General features: G+C 40.2%; 1 protein-coding gene across 1 annotated transcript in view; it reads left to right on the plus strand.

Annotated features, from left to right (window-relative positions):
- Positions 1 to 22,285, plus strand: part of PGM5 (phosphoglucomutase 5) — a 75,056-nt gene that overhangs the window by 1,643 nt on the left and 51,128 nt on the right. The window contains exons 2-6 of the mRNA XM_048292318.1: positions 5,206 to 5,368; positions 7,863 to 8,009; positions 11,355 to 11,480; positions 14,012 to 14,202; positions 15,102 to 15,256. Coding sequence (XP_048148275.1) covers positions 5,206 to 5,368; positions 7,863 to 8,009; positions 11,355 to 11,480; positions 14,012 to 14,202; positions 15,102 to 15,256 — 782 coding nt within the window. The remainder of the gene's footprint in view (positions 1 to 5,205; positions 5,369 to 7,862; positions 8,010 to 11,354; positions 11,481 to 14,011; positions 14,203 to 15,101; positions 15,257 to 22,285) is intronic.

Here is a 22,285-nt window from a genome sequence, read left to right on the forward strand (position 1 = left end):
CAGGGAGTGGGTGTAGGGCAGAGGAAGTGGGCTGGTGTGTGGGGAGTTGCAAGAAAGGGGGACAGGTTGCGGAGGAGTGCTGCTCCCTAGCCTCATTGCCCATGTAGCTCAGTGGAGATAGTCTCACTGATGGAGTTGTACTTGTTGACCAGGTGAGATGAAGTGCAGCAACAACTAAAGCAAGAGCCTGGCAGAAAGAACTGCACTGCTGAGGCTGAAGTTCTTGCCTGTCCTTGCATGCTGGTAGGAGCTACAGGAATGGGTTAGTTACAGTGCAGGGTGACCACAAGGACTGACGTGCTGAAGAAGTTAAGGGTTTAGAAGAGCAGGGGCTTCTCAGACAAGTTATGCTGACTAATTTTTCCTATCAGCCTGCCTCCTTCTTACTGTCACATGCCCCGTCTTCCTTGAATATCGTTCTGCCCTCAGGAGATTTCCAGTTTGACATATTTCTGGCACCGTGCTGTAATAATGCTTCCCCTTTCTTAAGTTACTGCAGGTTTCTTAGAAACACAGTTTCTCCCTAGTGTCTTCTGAAGCCAAACCCCAAACTCTTCTGCTCACAGTTCTCACAAAGATCTGAATTCACGCATGATTATCTTGCTAATGACACAGTCCTCAGAAATTCAGCAGCCCAGCTGGTAGGGAGCTACTGAAAGGGCTTCCCATTTCCATATTCTCATCCTCTGTTCTCTTTGTAACGTCTTCACCCTGCTCACCCTCACCTCTGTTTCTCTCAAGCACAGTGTAAATGTATAAGTCTCATGTTTAATTACTTAGTACTATCTGTACGTGTTATTTTTTGGCTGTTAAAATACACCTGCTGGGAAAATATCTAAATCTACTTGATAGCATTGCTTAGTGCTGTGCTATGTAAGCAGTGGGAGAGGAAGAGAAGACTCATGAGAGCAAAAATCTCTCCCTTTAGATGAGGTTAGTATCATGAGAAATCATGTAGCCAGTATGAGAGTGAAAGAAGTGAACTGATGGTAGGCTGGATCAGATAAAATGTGGGGAAAGCTTGAAGGTGCATTGAAAATGTTCAGCTGCCCTGAGTGCCAGGAGAGGAATAGCCACACAGTGCTGATAAACTGAACTTTAATCTCCCTCCTGGAAGATACATACCGAGTGTCATGGTTAGTTGTGCCTGCTGAGTACAAAAATAAAAGTGATTTTCTATTATCAACTGTAAATGGATTGCCCTTTAGAGTTGCTAGGTTCCTCTTGTTCTAACTTGGTGACTCATCCCACATTCCCCCTGTGCTAACAGCTTAGCACGGTTGGCATAGGCTCTGGTACAAGGAGTGAGATGAGGTCCCCTGCTCAGTCAGCTGCCAGTGCTTGGTCTGCTCATCCTGGGTGCTGCTGGCTCATGCCCTCCAGCTCAGGGCTGCAGGTACATGCCCCACAGCTGCAGCCTGCACAGCTTTCCCATGCTCTGCAGCTGCAAGCAGCACATGCTCCACCAGCTCTGTGGGGCACACAGCTGGGGCTGTAGCAAACGCATTTGGGTAAGGGAGTGCACGTCATGGGAAGGTGGGGGAGCGTGAGGAAGGCCGGACAGAGGTCCTGTGCCATTCTGGGTTGCAACAAGCAGTTTGACAAAGTGGAGTGGTAGGAGAATATCTGAGGCTCTATTTCCCTTCCCACCTGTGTCCTGCCAGTAGTAGTGTCTGTCAGCCTTAATGTCTGGAAGAACTGAGGTAGAAGGCTCCAGCAGTTGCAATACAGTTCCTCTACGAATTAGATGCAAATATTAGACTCACCAGCTGGATGGAGTGTCTCATTTTTGTTGGAAAGTTTAGGATAGGTTTAAATGAAAAGCTGTTGTTTGTGAGTCTCAGTGGCAGGTGAGAAGCTAATGATCTTACACTGAATATGGAAAGTCATGACAACATGCTAGAGAGATTGCAGAATATTGATAGTAATGCTGTAGAAGTTTGAGGTGGCGGAGAGTTGAGTTTTCTGGTTGTCTCCTATGTAATACCATATTGCTTTTATTTTCCATGACTTTTCATGCAAATCTTGCCCTCCCTCCCTGGCTGTGTGTGATACTTATTTTCTTCTACGCTGAGTGTGGTTTTCAGTCATCTTTAGGGTACTATAGTAAAAGATAGAGAGGCACAGCCCCAAGTTGTTCAGGATGTAATCTGCTTGCTTCATGTTCTTTCAAGTATAATTGACTGAGGCATATGAGAGATTACTGGGAAAAAGAATTTAAAAAGCATTAAGTGACTCCATGGTAATCAGCTGAATTGTCTAAAAAGGCACAGCTGCAAGCAGTAATATTGCATAAAAGTGTTCTTGTAAAGTACTTGTTAGGGTACTTTATTCTTTCAGCTGTAACTGTTTGTTGAGGCTCTTTGTTTCTACTGTTGCTACTAGAAGTACAGTGACAAAATAGAATGTGGCATAGGGACACAGTATTAGAAGGGATGTTACATGCCTGTGATCTTGTAGCCATGCAAGTTTTTGAATTCCAAAGATAACTTTTCCACGCTATGAAATTGTCCAAGATTTTCAGAAGGATATTACTGGAACTTTAATTGTGAGTCAGTGTGTGGATAGAGTTTGGTTACTGTTTTAGCCCAGATTGCAAGAAGTCTGTAAAATCGGATATTAATTAAATTAATTAAAGAAATAATTAAATGCTAGTTTAGTATTTGGTTCAAAATGAAGAGATTCTGAACCAGGAGAAGATGACCTTGTGCATTCCTGCCACCAAAATGAAGAAAGCAAAGGAAGATGGGTAGCACATTTACACCTCTAAGGCCTACACTCTCCTCAGGGAGTTGTGTAGAAGTACTGATGACCTTAATATAAGGTGAAACTTTATAGTATTCCCTGCAAATAAAATACCAATGTATCTTATGCAATTTGATTTGCAGGATCCTTAATTTAGCATACTAAAAATTGCAGTATTTCTACAGTACAGAAATCAGCATAATAAATAATATTTCTATGTAGTATAGAAATAGTAGCATCATGACAAATGCTTAAGGCAAATCAGATTGTTCATATTTATATTAATATTTGGCATCCAGAAAAATGGAAAAACCAGTTTGTTCAACATCTGCTGAATGGGAAGAAATTAAATATGGTGAAGAGGTAGTCCTAGGCAATTTGTGCATTGTGAATAATTTAAATATTCTACTAACTTTTAAAACTACAGGTGTTGTGCATGAAGACAAAAACTAAAACTCACTAGTTTAGATTTGGAAATACCAAAAACATGTTTGTGATAAGCCTGCATGCAAGCATAAATGCATTTGTACTTGAGTACCTCCAGATAGATTGTGTGGTTATTTTCAAGTATTTTTTAAAATGCTATCGCTGTCATATTCCTTTTGTTTACCCATACACAATACCGTTTTAAGAGCTGGCACACATTTCTGACAGCTGTATTTGGAAGATTGAGTCATTGCTCTAGCTTTCTACATGCTTCATAGTTTAAAAAAAGGGAGGGACAATATTCAAAACAATCGATTTCAGGTTTTTTTGAAATAGTATTTTTCTTTCCATTATAATTTTTTGTTTGTTTCTTAACTTCTTAGCTCTCCTGTTTTCCAGCAACATTCCATAGGCTTCAAAATTATCTGCAAAAACTCTGAAAAGAGAAGCAGGTAGACAAACAATCATTCTTTCATGAGAGCTTGAGGTAGAAATCTCAGATAGGAGAGTGCACATTTTTTAAAATTTGAAAGCAGGTCTTGTGATTCTCAGTGAAAGAGAAATGGATAGACATAGTTTCTGATTGGTGAGAGTTATCAAAAAAGTAATTTATGCTTGCAGTTGAAGTTGATAATTTCTTTGTAGTCTTAATTATTAAAATAGTTCACAAAACCAGGTTAAATAATCTCTTAATCCTTTGCTTTTCTGAAGTTATTTGGAAGCACACTTCTAAGTAACCATTAAGGTCCTCACGTGAGTGCCCAGAAGAAGGTCATCTGTATATGAAGGAACAGCTCTTCATGGACAGGAGGCAGGTAGTGACACCTCCTGTGCTGTTGCTTTGCCACACAGACTGTAGAGATACCAAATCTCCTTCAAACGAGAGAATGAAATTCGAAGTTCAACTCCTAGTCTGTTTTTAGATGGGGAGTGGGAGGGATTCAGTGTTCCGCTTCTCCCTCTGCCTCCCCTAACTGCCCTGCACCTTCCAAACTACTACTCAGTAGTGGTGGTGGTGAGTGGGCTGATTTTACTTTTTTTTTTTGTATTGATGTTATTGAGAAACTCCAAACTTGGACAATATCCTTTTAAGCTCCATATACAGCTGCCTCAGTTCTCATCTGTAACTCTTAACCTCCCCTTTTCCCCTTGCTTTTTTTTGGTCTTCCTGTTTCCCAGAAATTGGAACTCTTTTGTATTTCTTTGTAAATACATTTCTTGTTGGCTCCTAGATTATTTATGTTAAGCTGAAACTGTAGTATTGGTGTAGGGGATGAAGGCATGGTTTTGAAATTGGAACCTTGCAGTGGAACTGCATGTAATGCCAAACACATTGAGTCAGTGTTTAATAACACCACCTGAAAGGTTTTCTTTTATTTTAAGAATGGTGGGAACTTCCCCTGCTCAGCTGTGCCCGGGGAAACACACCCTGTTCATTTGGAATAGCCAAGGAGTCACTGATGGCTGAAGGAGGTGCAGTGCTTTTTATGGGGCCGGACATCCAAGGGTGTCTTGGCAGCAGAAGTGTAACTACAAGAGACTGCAGGTCCTAGTGTGGAGTGATACTTGTGATTGCACTGGAAGGCTGCCCTATGAAAGGCAATTCTCTTTCTGTTCTCTTTCTATTATAGTTCCAGCCCTGCAAATGTGTCCACAGAGTCAGCCCTAAACTGTGCTGATATCTGAGGGGATTTGCTGATTTGCAGGGTTACCTGGCAAGTTTTGGTTGCAGGATGACAGCCTAGTATTACGCTTGGGAGCTTTGCAAATCCCTATCATTGCTGTGCTCTTGCTTTGCTGTCATATCCAGGTCACTGGGGTTAAATGTGCCAGGATACAGTATTTTTTGTCAGTGCTCAAGATTAGCATGCAACCAACTCATGTACGTATATTTCTCTGCAAAAGAATATGTTCCATACCAGGACTTTACCATTTCAATCCTGTACATACATGCCCGTATGTGTGTGTGTTTATATACTGATTTTCAAACATTTGGTACTATTCAGAGTACTTTGGCTTGTTTTTTCCACATAGATCGGCAGATTGGTTATTGGACAGAATGGGATCTTATCCACACCTGCTGTTTCGTGTATCATCCGAAAGATCAAAGCAGCTGGTGGAATTATTTTAACAGCTAGCCACAGTCCTGGGGGACCTGGAGGAGAATTTGGAGTCAAGTTTGAAGTTGCCAATGGAGGTATGGGGTTTTTTTAAAACACACTACAACATTCCATCTTGGTATGCTGGAAATACTCGTACAAGGATAACTAGGTGTTTGTAACTATGTGTTTTTCTGTTAAAACTGTGAAGAACATAGGCATCTCTCTATCTCTCTATTTTTTTTTTTTTTTTAATAATAGAAGTGTATTTGCCTCCACCGGTCTGAAAAATAAGCATTAAATGTTCATTGAAGCCCTTGGGGTAGCTGTAAGATTTCTATAAACGACAGACTTGCCATCCTGTTTTTACAGTACCTTGTATAGTCATCCAGATCACCGTAACGGTTCTGATCCTTTTATAAAGATGCCTGTGAGGGACTTCTGTTTTCCTCATATTTCTGTGTTGCTTGTCTTGGCATTTACTTTAAAGCATGTAATTTCAGAAGCAGTATAACTCATTGTCTCGAGTGGAAGAAAGCACTTCTTATGTTTATCCAGGAAGTAACTGGTCTTACCCAGGTAGAGAGCTGTACCATTTTAGCACAAGTCCACCACTGAATAGTGGAATTTGTGTATACGTGTAGGTATGTTATACATTCTGTATGTTTTACATTATAGATCTGTGTACACTCATATAACGTTATGTGATGGTAGCTGACACCTTGCATACCTCACACATGTAGAGTGCTTTCAATGTGAAAAAAAGAACTGAAAGGGCTTATAAAATGTTTCCTTCCCCATTTTGAAGGTGGGAGAACTTGAGAAGGAGTGCTTTCTCCCCTCTCCCTTGTGTAATTGAAAAACGTGCATGGTTAAATGAGTGTGATTTTATAAACAGAATAGGCTGGAATCCCAGAGAGATTAAAAGGACTGTGTCAGGTCAGCCAGTGAGAAAGCCAGGGTCACAGCACACATGTACCAGAGCCAAACCATTAGATGCATTAGCACTCTATAAACTTTAAAACACCACGTGCATTTAAAATCTGCTTGGTAGATGGGTAACAGTTGGTGGTGCAGTCTTTCTAGTGTGCTTTGCCTTTTTAAAGAGAATTCAAAAAGGCTGTTAAGCTTTATATATGAAACACTGCTCAAACCGAGGTCACAAGGTTCAATTATATATGTTAATCAACAGGGCCATAATGAAAAGTAGTTGGTTTAAGTTCCAGCTGAGAAAATATGAGTTAAGTATTAGGCAAGGCGTTTGAATTAAGACTGTGGTTAGGCACAGCAGCAAGCTCCTCGGGAAGGTTATTGTTGCTCTATATTCTTGCTCAGTCTATTTGCAGATCCAGGTCAAGCAGAAGTGGTTTGTTTCTGTAGCTGTAGAAGAGAATGTAGAGTGACTCTGGGGTATCTCCTTAGCTGGAAATACCAGTAGACAATACATCCATCTATCAAGGAGGATCTGGAGCTATTGACATCCTCACCCTTTGGCTGGGTTTGGATTAGACAAGTAAGAAGTAATTTTCTAAGCTAAACGAAGAATTAAGTAGCTGGTTTTTGTTGTATTGGACCATCTGGTACACTGCATCTGAGATGGAAGACACTAATTTATGTGGCAATGCACTGCTCTAGCAGCGTTGCTGGAGGAATGAGAAATTTGCACTGAAAACACCTTCAAAGACGCTTTGGATTAGGAGAGAGAACATGTAAAAGGGAATAAAGGAAATAATTTTTAGAGTGAAAGTGTAGCTTTAATATAAGCTGTGAAGAGTCAGATCAGCCAGAAGGGACTTTGTTGCAATTCATACTCAATTACAACTCAGACTCAACCTTTGCACTGCATATGGCATAGTTCATCTAGTAATTTTTGCATCGAGACTGCAACTTTTGTTTGGTTTACAGTAAATCTGTGAAAATAAAGCCATTTTTCAAGCTTTGGCAATGAAAGTAATTCACAAGTAAGGTGTGTTTTCTGTTTCTGAATGACATAACTGATCCAGGTTGTAATTGCTAATTGTTGAGCAACCGAATTCTAACAAAGATAAATTTCATTCAGGTAGTAGAGGGAAACTGCAATACAGTACCATTGTAAAACTGGTAAGACTTCTAAAAATGGTATGTTTTTGTAATGAAATAATGGGAAACACCAAACTATGTGATCTTCACAGGTGTGCATTTGCAGAAAGTCCTATGAAACACCAGAACCTGCTGCTGAAGAACAGGCTTTCCTTTAATAGCTATGTTGAGATTCCATGCAGAGTAAAAAAAAGGCAGTCTTTGACCAATAAACCCAAACAAATGTGACTGTGGTTACCTCATTCTCCCTGCCCCTGGATAAGAATTGATTTAAATACTCTATGTGAATCAAAATGTTGTGAGTAATGCAGTGTACTTCCATGTTTTATTTTTTTGAAAAATGTTTTAAACCTGTGTTGTGAAAAGACAGACCTTATTTACTATAGTACTTTGGTTTTATTTATTCCATAGTAACTCAAATATATTCAGAAAAATGTTTGCTATAGCACTCACTTTTAAAATAGGAAATCTTCATTTGAAAGAAATGACCCACCACATTATTTTCTCTTATAGGACCCGCTCCAGACATGGTTGCAGAAAAGATCTATCAAATCAGCAAAACCTTGGAGGAATATGCAATTTGTCCAGATCTCAGAGTTGATTTATCACGCCTAGGAAGACAAGAATTTGATCTGGAGAACAAATTCAAACCTTTCCGAGGTATCAGTGTACGCTTTTATGCATACTAAGTCCATTGGGTCTAAACATCAATATTGTGGCAGAATTATAATGGGTAATTATATAAGCAGAACTTCAGCTCTTTAAGATGCCTTACTAGAAGTTATCAAAATAGAAGGCAAAGTATAGAATCATGGAACGGTTTATGGTGGAAGGTACTTTAAGGATCATCTTGTTCCAACCCTGCTGTCATTGGCAGGGAAACCTTTCATTAGACCAGGTTGCTTAGAGTTCCATCCAGCATGGCCTTGAACACTTCTAGGGATGGAGCATCCACAGCGTCTCTGGGCAACCTGTTCAAATACGTCACCACTCTCACATTAGAGAATTTCCTCCTCAAATCTAACCTAAATCTCTTATCCTTCAGTTTAAAACCCTTCCCCCTTGTCCTAACACTATTTGCCTGTTTTGAAATTTTTTTGTATAAGGTCCCCTTTAGGTACTGGAAGGCAGCTGTAGCATCTCTTCAGAGCCTTCTCTTCTCTGTGCTGAACAGCCCCAGATCTTTCAGCCTGTCATCACAGGACAGGTTCTCCATCCCTCCAATCATATTTGTGGCACTACCTTGGACCTGCTCCAACAGGTCCATGTCTTTCTGGTACTGAGAACCCCAGAGCTAGATGCAGCGCTGCAGGTGGGGTCTCACCAGAGCAGAGCAGAGGGGCAGAATCCTCCACCTGGACATAGAGCTGTTGACCACAACACTCTGGCTGTGTCCATCTAGCCAATTCTTGATCCATTGAATAGTCCATCCATCAAATCCATGTCTCTCTGGTTCGGAGATAATATGCCATGTGGTACAGTGTCAATAAAGAAAGCTAGGTAGATGATGTTGGTCTGTCATATATCATCTGAAAGATGAAAGCAGCTGCTGGAATTATTCCAACAGCTTGCCACAGTCCCAGGAAACTTGGAGGAGAGATTGCAGGGAAGTTCGAGGTTGCCAGTGGAGGTAGGGTTTGGTTTGGTTTTTTTTTTTTAACAAAGAAGATGGTCTCATCAAGAGACTTCTCGTGTCAAGTGTCCTGTAGTAGACCCCAGCCATGTTGGTCTGCTTGATTTTCACCCTCAGGGTCTCAGTGGCCGTTTCCCAGAGGAGCTCTTCACAATCTGACCCTTCCTTAACATTGAGCACAGTGCCCCCACCCCTCCTTCCCAGCCTGTCTCCTGAAAAGCTTGTGGCCCTCAACTGCAGTGCTCCAGTCATGTACCTCATCCCACCATGTTTCTGTGATAGCAGTTAGGTCATAGTTTTCTAATTGCACCATGGTTTCCAGCTCCTCTTGCTTATGTCTAATGCTGTGTGCATTTATAGCTTTTACGTTTGTTTTGCACTTAAGGAATCTGAGTTACAGACTTCTAAGTGCATCAGGCCTCATCTTTCAGCCAAGTATCTTTGCCAAATTTATGTTCTTATGCTTCTAGTAGTTAAACACCAAACGCAAACCTTTTTGGACTAGGAATGGTTTGCTTATTGAAGTCTAATTGACAAAAGAGTAAATGAGACTCTCAGTTTATTCATCCTTTGCTCACACTTTCTGAAAAGTTGTGGGATTTGTACATCCAGTGACTCCAAATGTAGAGGGATTGCTTAAGCACATATTTAATTTTAAGCATGTGAATACTTCTGTGCTTACAATTGATTTAAAATTATCTAACACAGCTGTTTTCTTGAAGGAGTCAAAAACAAATAAATAAGGGTTCTGACACGTATTTCAAATTTCATGTATATTTCATATGTTTCAAATACTGTAAGACTCTATTGTGGCCTCAAGAACTTTTCCACATTCCTGATGCCCTAGAATTAAAGTAATTTTGTTTTTCACCCAAACTGCACCTTTCAAGACAATGTACATTTTGAGAAATAAAGTTTTTCATTTTAAAAAGTCCTTAAATTTTGGTTTTGCTGGAGTATTTTATTTTATTGCAGAGAACATGTTTGGCTTTTTTCGCCAAACAAAAAGCAAAGAGAATGTTTTTTAAACTTCTGCTTTTTCTTCAGTTGTATGAACTAATTCCTGTGAATCAGGCTACAGAGGTGTTGAAACAACTGAGGTTAGGTTTGGCAGGAGTTAAAATAATTTTTAGACTTTAATCTTACATGTGCTTTATCTTCACATGTGTGACGAACTCCACTGTAGTTGTCACATTTGTTCATATATGTAAAGCTTAAGGCTTACTAAAGTGCTGTTAGGAGCAGGGCATAGAAGAGATGAAATACTATAACCTTAGTGAATGTTTGAGACTTTTAATATATACAGTAGAATTGGCTCTTTTTCAAATATGTTTTAGATTGTTTTTCAGCCTTGAGAACTTTTTTTTGTTTCTTCAAGCATATTGTCACAATCTATTCTAAGTGTTTTTCTCAGGCTCAAAAAATGTCTGTGTCATTTTCATGTTACTCTAAAGAAGAGCATTAGTGTGAGGTTAGTGTTTCTGAGCAAAATTGGATGAGATTTTAAGTAATAATTTAACTTGTAAGTAAAGTATTTCAAGATACTCATTTAACCAGATGAAAAGATATTTGTATAACATATGCTTTTTAATTTAATCAGGAAATGTAATTTGTTCCAAGAAGACTGAGAATCATGGCTTTTGACATTTGTTTTGTAACTGCTTTCATTATGACAGACTTATTTTCCTTAATTCATTTTTGTTTAGTGTTTTACATCCAAAAGAACTAAAAAATTGTAGTGCTCTGCTTTTATGAATTTAAATTTCAAGTTATCAAGACCTTAGCAAAAAAACGTGTTGCATCTGAGCCTTACTTTCCTGAATCAATGAGATTTACACTGCAAAAGTATAGTTTGTTGTCCATCTGCAACAAACTGAACACAGGTATTCCTGGTGCCAGAATTTAGAATAATAGACTGTATGTCTCTCTTGAAGAAATGATGCAGAGAGATACTGCTGTCAGATACAAGAATAGAACCTCTTGTGTCAACTTGTCATGGACATCTTCCTCCTCTGAGAATAAACCTATTTAGCTTGCAAAGTTTTCCAGTAGTTTAGTGAATGATCTATGAAGAGTTTACTTTGATATAATGTATGCTCATTGATGTCTTCAGTGAAATAGGAACTGTCAACTTACATTATCTCTGCCGTCTTTAGGAGGCAGAACTTGATCTTTTCAAGGCTTAAAGCTTGATGGTAGCCACACTGAAGGCACTGGGAGACCGTGACTTTTCCTCTGTGGACTTCAAAGCAAAGCTGTGTCATATAGGGGTTGCGTACTCTGATTTCAGTTGAGTTGGGTGGAAGAGAGCTGGAAGAAGTAACCTAACTTTTGTGCGCTGTAGTCACTTCTTTTCTGTGTGATTTTTCTAGTGGAAATTGTGGATTCTGTGGAAATCTACCTCAATCTCCTTCGAACTATTTTTGATTTCAATGCCATCAGAAATTTGCTGACCGGACCCAATCAGATTAAAATAAGGATTGATGCCATGAATGGAGGTATGAACTTAAGTGCTATTGGGGCAGAATTGTAGGTACACTGAAATAACTTCCCAATTAAAGTTGTACACTGCATTGATTTCTGAATAACAGTACAGCATATAAATGTCAGACTTTTGTGTAATAAAAGTTAAGGGTAGTAAGATTTGAACCTTACACTACCAACAAAGGCAATGGGTTAGATGCCTTACTAGGCAAAGAGGTTTATCTTACTTGGTAAATAAGTAAAGGCATATGTGTCCAATAAAAGTTTCCTTTCTGCATTTGGAAGCAAGCAAGATGAGGTAATCTTGCCATGACAGGGTCCTGAAGTATATTGCAGTGTCCAGTGACTGAGGAGGTTACAAGGCAGTCTCTCTACTAAGAGGAAATTCTAAATGGTATAAAACTAGTTAAGCCTGAATAAAGAAATTAAAGAGTTAGCTGAGACCTCTTGTCTCACTAATGTTAAAAGTGAACAAAGTTCAGTGTCCTCCAGACAAGGTGAAAATGTCACAGAAGACAGCAAGGGGATCAGCGGTATGCTGATGTTAAAAAAATACAAGCTGTGTCACTTAGGGAAACACAGACCAGGATGAGATCTATTTTAGGCTACATTATGAAAATATAAATAAAGATTTCTGCAGATAATAAGTTGAAGGGTACGAGTGTAAGTAAGACTGTTCAACATTATCATATGGAAAACAGATTCTATCAAGCAAACCAGGTTTCATTCTTTAATGGGTTTACGAAAACAGACCCATAAAAGGAGCTGGATAGACTTAGAAAACTTCTGTAAAGCATTTTATCTAGTACAGTGTGATAGTCACTGTTCAAAATATCATAGTGAGTTCACAGTCAGTGTGAACACACAGTTCACTGTGGCCAAGGATTATAGTCTGCATCCAATAAGTGTGAACACCCACTTTGGCAAGCTGTGTCCAGAGGACATATGGTGTCCCTGAGCAATGCAGTGAGGAAGGCAGTGCCTCTTGCCATGTACCATACTGGAGAGAATGTTACTAAAGTGCCTTAAAAAGCTCTGATATCCAGGTGTGTTACTGACTGTTAAGAATTTTTACATGTTGTCAAAAAGATGCATAGTCTGTCTTAGGGTTAGAAAGCTGATGCATCATAAGCATTTTAAAGGACTTGAGTTTGTTTACTTTATTTACAAGGTGACAGAGAATTGGCTTTATGACCTTGCTTTTTGGTGGAGAGATATCCGTTCTATAATTTAAAGTACATGTAGATTAAGTGTATACACAAATACTTCTTGGTACGACAAAGAAGGTAGTTTCTTGGGTTTTTTTTTTTCAGAAAAAAAAAAATTTTGGTCTTCTTTTCTGAAAATTGCCAAAAAGAATCAAAAGAGAGAGATGAGTCCAGGCAAATTCGGATTGAAATGTCGCTCACATGTTTATGTGTAACAGTGAATAGCCGTTGGAGCAATCAAAAATCATTGGGGTTTGCCCTTTTCTTGGTGGCATCTGATCAAAAGACTTTCTAGATGAGATATATTAGCCAAAAGTGAGCCACTAGCCACAATATAGTGACATTACAAAGGACCACATGTATATGTTGACAGACTACCTTCTGAAATTTATTTTAGCTCTGCACCTCTGGAATATATTTTTATGCCTCTACACACTGGTAGCTTAACATTGGCAGACAAAAAGAGTACTTTGACAGGAGTACTCTTTAGAAAAGAACCTGAAATCATGGTATATTTTACAGAGTTAACATCTACGTTTTCGTGAAAAGAAGTTTCTCTTACATAATTTTACCTCAGGTCACAGCTGCTCCACTTAGCAAGATTTGGGAGTAAGGTAGCTGAAAGAGCAGTCACTCATGCATTTTTTACCTCTGAGTGACCTATTCACACTTGTACCAGGGATGCAGAATGCTCGGGTAGTGACTGTTTAGTCACCAAAAGCATGTAATAATTATGGTATATAACAGCATGGGGTCTTCACTGGTCATGTCTTTAACAAAATAAAGAAGTATTTTGGAGTTAGTTTTGAGAAAGTTTTAGTTTATTCTCTGCATTACTCAGCAAGTAAAATGTAGTAAAATGCTTTGGTGGACTAATCGATTGCAATTTTCACATGCATTGGGATGTTAAGGTAGGTGTATTTCCCATTTGCATTCCCCTACTGTTTACTTTCCTTGCTATTGTGTGTTATTTAGACACATAGAATAGTGTTTTATTTTTATTCTAGTGAGAAAAACTCCTTTATGTGTACGATAATTTCTTTATTTAATAATGGGTAAAAGAACCCTGCATCTTTCACCATTCAGTGATTACTTTTTCACTTCCAGTAGTAGGGAACTGTGATTTTCATATTGAATTGATTATTTTCATACTGATTAATTATTTAATGTGAGGACAATCACATACTTCTCTGAAATAATAGTTTGGGGTTTGTTGCAAGGACAGACGTATAGAATTGCTGGAAGTATGGTTTGTATCAAATGTCCACAGTGCTGTGAAAGATTTGAATGTCAAGCATACACTTTTGTGACTGCATGACAGGTTTCTGTTTTCACAGTTATGGGACCTTATGTGAGAAGAATCTTGTGTGATGAATTGGGAGCTCCTGCAAATTCTGCCATAAACTGTATTCCTCTGGAGGATTTTGGTGGACAGCCTCCTGATCCAAACTTAACATATGCAACTGCCTTGCTGGAGGCTATGAAAGGTGGCGAGTATGGATTTGGAGCTGCTTTTGATGCTGATGGAGTAAGTATTTAGACCTGTCTTGAGGTTCCACCATAGTTGTTGTTTTGTCTGGGGTCAGATATGGGACATGTAAGTATAATTTGTTTGCTTTTCAGTAAGTCGTTGAAGCTGAAAATGGTATTACTTTCAGGTACAGATGGTAACATTTGCAACCCATAAATCTGACACATATGTTGTAATTTGTCTCTGCAGATGACTGCAAATTAAGCAGGATTTGAAGGCAGAATGAGAATTATTTAAATAACAGGCTGGTTTTTGTCTTGTGCTGGTGTAACACTTTTTTCCCTGGTTAGGAACAGACCAGCATGTAGATAATACAGACTTGTCAAAGCAAACAGTAGCAATATTAAGTCCTTTTTGGTTAGCATCATAAATTAAGAGCTTTTTAGCTAAACAAAGCACTGAATCATAATCTCTGTTTATTTAAATTTTCTAATGTCATATTATCAGCATTATAAAAAGCAATGTATTACAGAAGCAACTTTCTCCCCTGACAAGGTAGGAGAAGGATGAAAAGATTCTGAAAAAAAAAGCTGTCTTCTGTTCTCAGTAAACACAAAACACTCTCCTACTCCATAGTAGTGCATGTCATTGGCAAAAAGATTATCCTACACAAGCATTCTCTTGACAGAAACAGAGCTGCTGAAGTGACATGTAGGAGGCAGAAGCTAGAAACTGATCTGGAGCTTTGATTTGCAAGGCAGGAGCGAGTGATGGTGTGATAGTGAGATTATAAACCTGCCAGAATGGTGCCAGTACATTTTTCTGCCCAAAGGGGGATGTGAGTAACCTAAAGCCTGTCCTTTTTTTCTCTACCTCCAGTAGATCTAGGAAAAGAAATTATGTGTCCTCAATACATGGAATTTAGGATGCTATTTTAAATTTCTTTTCTCCTGCAGGACCGCTACATGATCCTTGGCCAAAATGGTTTCTTTGTTAATGCATCAGATTCACTGGCTATAATTGCTGCCAATCTGTCTTGCATTCCATACTTTTGTCAGATGGGTGTCCGAGGATTTGGCAGAAGCATGCCTACCAGCACAGCTCTGGACAAGTAAGATGAAATATTTGTTTGTATCACCTTGATCATTACATTAGTTATCTCTGCTTTTTATTACATAGCAATTCCAAAATTGTGAAGTCCTTTGATAAGAGCTTCTAATTTTCACAGTATTTATGTGCTTTATTTTTTAAACTGGTTTTGATGAGATTTTGATTTTACCTAGATTAATTTTTCCCATCTTTACTTGCATTAAAAGAGTTTAATTCAGTCTGGAAAAGAAATAAATTGATAAATCTAATGTACGGTTGTTTGATGGAATTCTTCCAGAAAACTTTGTTCTTTTATGAGTAAATAATGGTTTATAGCCTAATCTGGCAGCCCTTTTTATGAAAGTCATAGAAGTTTAAAAGAGATAAAGTAGTAATTCAGTACTAAACAGGTATTCAAAAAATTAAAACCCTCCTCTTACTACAAACTGATGAAATATATGATCTGTTATGATATAAAATGTCCTGTAAGAGGCTGCAGGCAGTCGACAAATCCATTCCCAGTTTCAAGACAGATTAAAAGTATATTTAAAACTATTTCTGATAAATCCAATCTGCTCTTTAAAGATTTCCTGGATGAGCATCTTGTGTTAGCAGCTGAATTTTGAACAAGTCTCATCCAGGCCTAAATTTTCTGTAAATATCAAGATAAGATGATTAAATATTATTGCCTTAATATAGTCTGTGTGGAAAAAGCATTGGCTAAATCAGTTGTGTCTCAGTGTTCATCTGGCTGCATAGCTTTACTACGACAAGAGCGATCTACTGCTCCCCTTAAATGTGTCCAGTCAGGAAACAGTAATTTTAAAGTGAAACGTAGGTTGTGTGAAAAGGTTGATCGCTGTATCTACAGTTTGCCTATTCAGGAAGTTTTTAAAAGTTAGTAAATTCAGAGCTTTCTGCTTCCTCTAATACTTGACAGGGTCTTTGGGAATATATTCCTTGCTTGTGGGTAGATACTCTAGTTTAAGGAAATATGGTTAGGTCAGTGTTTGATGTATTTTGTTTATTCTGTTCAGCAGTCCAAAAATCTCATTATCGTTATGTTGAAATACGATATAAAATACATAGAGTTAATTTTGTGTATAAACACCATATCTGCATTCCTGTAAGAACTGAAGAAACAGTGACATTTACGTATGTTTGTCTGTCTTCTTTTCATGAAGTTTGATAAAGATGTCAGAAGGCATGGACTCAAGTCCCCTCCAATAACACTGTGACTGTTTGAATTATATTGTTTGCTATGTTTACTTGACCTTCTGGTGCAAAGATCGTCTCATGGTGCTTACTGCCTTATTTAGTTTTGTGGAGCTAAGCCTGATTATTAAATAAAACTGAGCAACTGATAATGATGGAAGGATGTAAATATTTTCCCTTCCATTCCTACAAATATTTATGGTTATGCAGTTTTCAGTCTGTGTCCAGGACAGTTGATTTATTTATTTTTTATTTCATTTTGTGGTTCTCCTTGTTTTCTTGAAGACTTACAAGTTACATGTTGTCATGTAGTTCAGTGTAGATCATGCAGTTTTCACAGAGATCAATCATCTAGTTCCAACTCCCCTGCCATGGGCAGGGACACCCTCCACTAGTTGTGCAACTCAGGCACTGTGGCTGCTGAAGACTGAAGCAAAACTGCCACGGAGTTCCTTAGCCACCTTCTTGTCCTGGGTAACCAGGTCTCCTGTTTCTTTCTGGAGAGAGTCCACATTTTTCCTAGTCTTCCTTTTATCACCATTGTACCTACAGAAACTATTCTTGTTGCTTTTGACATCCCTGGCCAGATTTAATTCTGTCAGGGCTTCAGCTTTCCTAGCCTTATCCCCAAGCTACTCGGACAGTTAATCTGTATTCCTCACAGGCTACCTGTCCTTGCTTCTACCCTCTGTAGGCTTTCTTCTTGTGTTTAAGTTTGCCCAGGAACAACTTGTTCATTCACACAGGCTTCCTCGTGTTTTTACATGACTTCCTCTTTGTTGGGATGCATCTCTGTCAAGCTTGGAGGGAGGTGATCCTTGAATGTTACCCAGCTTTCTTGGGCCTTTCCTTCCTCCTGGGCTTTATCCCATGGCACTCTGTCGAGCAGATCCTTGAAGAGGCCAAAGCCTGCTCTCCTGAAGTCCAGGGTAGGGAGCTTGCTGTGTGCTCTCCTTACAGCCCTGAGGATCTTGCATTCCACCATTTCATGCTCACTGCACGTCACGTGCCCCACCAGCCCCTCCTTGTGGTGAGATCAAGGTTCAGCTTAGGATGTCTCCTTGTTAGTTCCTCTGTTACTTGGAGAAGAAAATTTTCATCCATGCACTCCAGGAACTTCCTGGGCTGCTAGTGCCCTGCTGTGTTGTCCCTTCAACAGATACCAGGGTGACTGAAAGCCCCCATGAGCACCAGGGCTTATGAATGTTAGGCTGCTCCTATCTGTTTGTAGAGAGCTTTATCCATTTGGTCTTTCCGGTCAGGTGGCCTGTGGCAGATCCTCACTGTAATGTCTCCTGTCCCTGCTCTCCCTTTAATCCTCACCCATAAGCTCTCTGTAGCTCCTTATCTGTCCCTGGGTGGGTGGAAGTGGGCTGACTACATGGATTGGAACACAGTTAGAAGTATCGTAGACACCTTCCTTGGAGGTTCACTGCATGAGTTATTGAGTCTTCAGGTATTCCAGAATTCCCAGGTGTAGCGGGTTGGGTTTCAAACTGGGCAGAAACACCAATTTAGTGTAGTGGTTTGGCCCAAAATACTCATTACTGTTTATCTTCTGTGAGATAAGAATTAGGAGAAACGCAAAGCAGGCACCAAACTTGAAAGAATATAAAGAAGTTTATTAACAGACCTGAAAGAGGGGAAAAAAAATTATACCACACCTTCAGAACACTTCTCTTCCCCCCACCTTCCTCCCTTCTCCCACTGGCAATGTAAAAAGACAGCCCTTAAGATGTTCAGTCTGTTTATCACTTCCATAATAACCTTGTTCAGTCCATTTAGAAAGAGCAGTCTCTTCTTGCTCATGCTGTGAAAACATGATCACAACAAGACAGCCGCCCACTTCCAAATAACTTTGTTCAGTCCATTTAGGAAGAGGACTCTCTCTGCCTGCGTGTGAGTCCCTTCCCCCGACTTGCAGCTTTTCCCACAACTGCTTTCAAGGGTCCACTCTTGAAGTTTTTGGGGTACAATTTTAAGGTTGAGCCGTTCAGAAACAGAAGTTCTCTTCACCCATCTCTGGGAGCATTTCATCTCTAAGAACAGAGGCCCTCCTCCTTCCCTGGGAGCAAAGGGTCCTCCTCATCTTCATCTTTAGGACTATCTCTGGGAGCATCTCTAGGAACTGAGGTTTTCTCCTTTCCCATTTGGAGCAAGAGTCCTCATCTGCTCCATCTCTCCCTGTCCAAACTTCTCATGAAATTACAGCTGCGTCAGCATCTGCCTATCTCAACGCAGGTGCTTTTGCTTACGAGTTGAACACTCCACCCCCCATATCTTCATGAAATTACAATGGGATACTCTGATATATCATAGCTTTACAACAGAATTTCAGCTTTAAGCATCTCCTCTTTCTCTTCCCTCAGGTTTTCAGCTCTTCTCAGCAATAAAAGGGTTAATCTCACCTCGGCCTTGCGGCTGGAATGTGGCTTATCGAAGTGGAGAGGGGGGAGAGCCCAGCCGCTCTGTCTGCACATAGCAGGGATGTGGGGGGGTTCCACGGCTGGAACAGGTCCATCGGCTCCAGGATGGCCGTGGCACGGCCTGGCCTGGCCCAAGCAGGGCCTGGCCGGGCCCGCTGGCCCCCGCCCGGGGCCGCAGCCACCTGTGCCAGCGCCGGAAACGAGAGAGAGCTTGGAGGGGGTTTGTCTATTCTTAAGTGTGGATCACAGAGGCGGCCACAACTTTAAGTGGCTTAAAGAATTGTTCATATTCAAACTGGCCAGCTGATAGGTTCTGTCAGGTCATGGGGGGAAGCTGTAAGCACCCCTTTGCGAGAACATCACTTCCAAGACTATGCTAGCCAACCCATGACACCAGAGAAGCCCACCATAAGAAACTGGTGACCTTCAGGAAAGATGGTTGTATTAAGATATATTTTTCAGTAAAACTGTAGAATATTGTTGTCTGAAATCCATTCTATTGCTTGAAGGAGAGGCTGATGGAGAGGTTGATTCTCAGGATAGGTTTCATGTTGATGTGAATTCCAGTTTCATGTGTCTGTAAACATAAGGAAAAGTTCCACAAGTGTCAAGGGCATCTTACAGTGGGACAGTGATGTAAAATAATATGCATAAGGCATTCATGATTCCTGTAATCTACACTGTTTGCATACCTTTCCAAAACTCTTTGGCTTTTGCCTTCTTTGCAACTACTAAGTATTTAGACCAGTGTGGGCTCTTTACCACTTGCATTTTCTGTCAGAAAATAACCACTTGCTCTACCACTGTTCTCTCCATAGGCTGCAGGGAGAAGCAGTGCCTGGAGCATCTTTTCTTCTGCCTCTCTCCTCTCTCCCTTCTCAGTATTCCCAGGCATTTCTTCCTCAATCTCCACTGCTGGATGGCTTTTTGCCCTTTAAAAGTCTGTTTTCCCAGAAGGAGCAGCAGCTTGGCTGCTAGGCTTATTGATTTTCTCTTTTTCGTTTCTTTTCTTCTTTGCCTCTGTTTTGTGAGTTCTTTTACTCAGAGTTTGGATTGAAATGCAGTAGACACAGAGTTTTTCTTCAGACTCAGATGTTTATTATTTCTTATCTATAGTACAGTGTCGGGTATGCCCAGCCACTGCCCTGGAGGGACGTCTGCTGAGATAAGGAGATTGAGCAATCTCCCAGCAGGACCTCCCCTGGAAAGGGAGCTACTCTTCAGTTACAGGGAGAAGAAGACAGACCCAGAATCCTCTGGGAGACCCTGTGCAGATCCTTTGTAGCCCACTGGCCTGTACCCTCTGACACCTACCCTCTGTATCCGTATAAAGCTAGCTCCCTGCCCCTGCCAGGGCAGAGAGATGCTCGTCCCTGGCTCCCCTTCACCAGAGTATGGACCAATAAAGCTGCCTCGTGTGGAACAGCTGCACGAGCCTCTCATCTCTCTCCCTGGTCTGGCCTGGAGGCTGCCCTGCAGAGCTGAGCTGAAATCACGAGCTGACAATCACTAAAGAGCCGACAGCCTCTGCAGGGGCCCTCCAGCCAGCAGCTGAGGGAAGACACCGGGCCTTGGGAAGGCAATTCCTTTCGGGACCATCTCTCCAAACTGGTCACCTCTTCCTGGGTCAGAGCTACTGACCCCACACAGAATGTGCCTCTAAGTTAACAAGGTGAAAATGGCCCCCGAGCGCTACCTTCCAAGGTCTTTTAAAGTCCAGTCTATCCAATTATGGAATGCTAACTAATTTATTTTTACTTAAAATCCAGTAGCTAATCATTCATGTTCCACACTGCACGTTGTTTGAACTAGTACCAAAACACCCAGATTTGTGAAGGAGGAAAGAAGAACTAACCTACACCCAAAATCCTCCATCTTGTTACATATGTATTACTATATCCCATAAACCTAAATTTTCTGCATCTCTACATATTCCACCCAGGGATACAACAAACTTCTCTTCAGTTACACAGCAACAATCTCAGTGCTATTACATAATCTGGGAAGCCTTTCCCAAGGCCTCAGGTCAATTACAGTGTGCTTTTGAAGATCATTGCCTGTCAGCACTGAGAGACTGAAATTCTCTGAACCCAGGGTTCCAACGTTTCTTCTCAGTCTCCACTGCTGGATGGCTTTTTGCCCTTTAAAAGTGTGTATTCCCAGAAGGGCAGCAGCTTGGCTGCTAGGCTTATCTGTGCCTGTTGGGATCTGTTGGAGCTGACTAGAACTCACTGTGTCTGGCATGGGGCAGCCCAGGCCTCTTCTCATTGAGGCCACCCCTGCAGCCCCCAGCTGACAAGCCCTGCCATGTACACCCAATACAACATCTAAACCAAATCTCTTAAATAGTTAAATATTATCTCATATCTGTCATTCATTCAAGTTAGTTTTTATCCCATTTGAGGTAGAAGATGCATAGCAGATCTTCATAAATTCAGAGATTAGGTGATAAACTTTGTTCATATTCATACCAGTCTACATCCATGGGTTTCTTAGACATGTCTCACTTACTGTGGTAGACTTAATCTTAAGTATGACAGCTTGAGTTAGTTATAATTTGGCACTTAATGCATATTTAGTACCATCCAGTTCTGTGGAAATAATTGTTTAAAAGTACTTTGAAAAATGTATTTTGTTAGAAATAAAGAAAAGGAATTCCAGGCCAACTGTTACCTACATTATGTAACCATATGGACAAGAATAAGAACAACATCTGATTAACAGGGGAGGGAAAGCATATTTAATAAACAGAGTACTTAAAAAAATTATGCTGTGCTGTTGAGTGCTGATATATCTTATTTTCTGTATTTTGTTCTAATTCTGGGAATAGAGAAAATATTAAAATAAAGAGGATTGAAAAGGGCACAGCAACCTTTATAATAGTAGGTGCAGTAGAATGGCAGAAATAGTACCTAGGAAATGAAAAGAAGCTTATGTTTTACTTATTAGTCTTCCTGAAGGAGTTAGGAAGTGCTAACTTTAAGCACATCTAACTAGGATTTAATAATACGGTCACTACTCCACAGGAAACTAAAACAATTGGAAATTTTTTCCGAAGAGATATTAATAGAGTAGGGAAACAGAGATAATGGCGATTGAAAGTATCTTGTATGTGAATATCCTTCATGATTTTGCTTGAGAGAAAGCTGAATTCTGCTAGGAGTGCTTTTGTATTTGATGATGTCATCCCAATGTCTGTGGGATAACAGTTCTTTGGTCATGAGAGCCCCACTATTATCTGAATGGCGTAATTTGGTTTGTGTTTACAAAATTAATGGTACTGTAGTGTACTCAGCTGGCGCTTTGGCCTGCTTCTGAACCTTGGTAGTAAGAATAGCTCTCCTGTGGGGGAACTGGATCAATTCCTGTCCACTTGGCTACTGTCTTCTGAGGTCATGGAGGTCTTCCCT

Source organism: Corvus hawaiiensis, chromosome Z (assembly GCF_020740725.1).
Source record: "Corvus hawaiiensis isolate bCorHaw1 chromosome Z, bCorHaw1.pri.cur, whole genome shotgun sequence".
In the NCBI taxonomy this organism is placed as follows: domain Eukaryota; kingdom Metazoa; phylum Chordata; class Aves; order Passeriformes; family Corvidae; genus Corvus; species Corvus hawaiiensis.